Below are 1,077 nucleotides of genomic sequence, written 5' to 3'. Positions count from 1 at the left end.
CTTATGGCTTTTCAAGGTGTACAGGTATAGCTTTCCACATCTTACCACCCATAGATGGATGGCCAAACAGAAATTGTTAATAGGTGTTTGGAAACCTATTTGAGGTGTATGTGTGCAGACTCTCCTTCTCATTGGTCTAAGTGGTTTCCCTTAGCTGAATGGTGGTATAATACCACCTTTCACAGCTCCATTCAAGCTACTCTCTATTAGGTAGTATACGGCTAACTTCCACTTGTGGATCTGCCTTATTTAGCAAGAGCTTCTAAAGTTGAGTTAGTCGAAAGGAGCCTTGTGAGGAGGGAGAAGATGCTGAAACTCATCAAGTTTCACATGAAGAGAACCCAGGATAGAATGAAACAGATGGCAGATAGACATAGATCAGAGAGATAGTTCAACATTGGGGATATGGTCTATGTCAAATTGCATCCTTACAGACAAATTTCTGTAGCTGCTAGAAGCAACATGAAACTGCCACCCAAGTTCTATGGGTCATTTAAGGTGTTAGAACAGATTGGTGTAGTGGCCTACAAGATAAAGCTTCCTACTGGTTCAAGCATACATGATGTGTTCCACATATCTCAATTGAAGAAGCATGTGGGTGATGTAGTAACTTCTACAAGTCTTCTAAGCTCCGTAAAAGGAGATCCTCTAATAAAGGAACCAAAAGCCATTTTAGATCACATGACAGTCAAGAAAAGGGGCCGAGTTATTACCAAGGTGCTGGTGAAGTGGAAGCATAGCTTGGTAGAGGATGCAACTTGGGAATTCCTTTTTGATTTGAAGCAGAAATACCCTCACTTCCAGCCTTGAGGACAAGTTTAAAGCTAAGGAGGGGGAATTTGATGGAATCATACTTTGGAGTGCAAGAGGTGACATACTCAAAGATCCAAGAGGAGTTGGCTAGACATGAAGGTTTGGGCCTGTCAGGGCCCATCGGGCCCATTGGGCCTGGGAAGGCCCAAGTTGAACTTTTCATGGGCCATATTTTGTTATAGCTAATTTCATATGTTTTGTATACATGATGTTAGTATAGGTATCATATATTTTAGTCTTGTATTTTGGACCACATAGAATAGC

The 1,077-nt window shown here is 41.5% G+C and overlaps 1 protein-coding gene across 1 annotated transcript; it reads left to right on the top strand.

Annotated features, from left to right (window-relative positions):
- The first annotated feature begins 405 nt into the window (after nucleotides 1–405).
- LOC145956308 (uncharacterized) lies at nucleotides 406–810 on the top strand. Its single transcript, XM_083071890.1, has one exon. The coding sequence runs from the start codon at nucleotides 406–408 to the stop codon at nucleotides 808–810; it is 405 nt and encodes a 134-aa protein (XP_082928016.1).
- Nucleotides 811–1,077: the final 267 nt, after the last annotated feature.

The sequence above is a fragment of the Cajanus cajan genome, chromosome 3 (assembly GCF_000230855.2).
Source record: "Cajanus cajan strain Asha chromosome 3, NIPB_CcT2T_4, whole genome shotgun sequence".
Classification (NCBI taxonomy): Eukaryota; Viridiplantae; Streptophyta; class Magnoliopsida; order Fabales; family Fabaceae; genus Cajanus; species Cajanus cajan.
The sequence above is the reverse complement of the archived record's forward strand: the minus strand, read 5'-3'. Positions and strand labels throughout refer to the sequence as shown.

Excerpts from the sequence above, each read along its gene's own strand:
- LOC145956308 (XM_083071890.1), top strand. The coding sequence starts at position 406 with ATGGTCTATGTCAAATTGCATCCTTACAGACAAATTTCTGTAGCTGCT.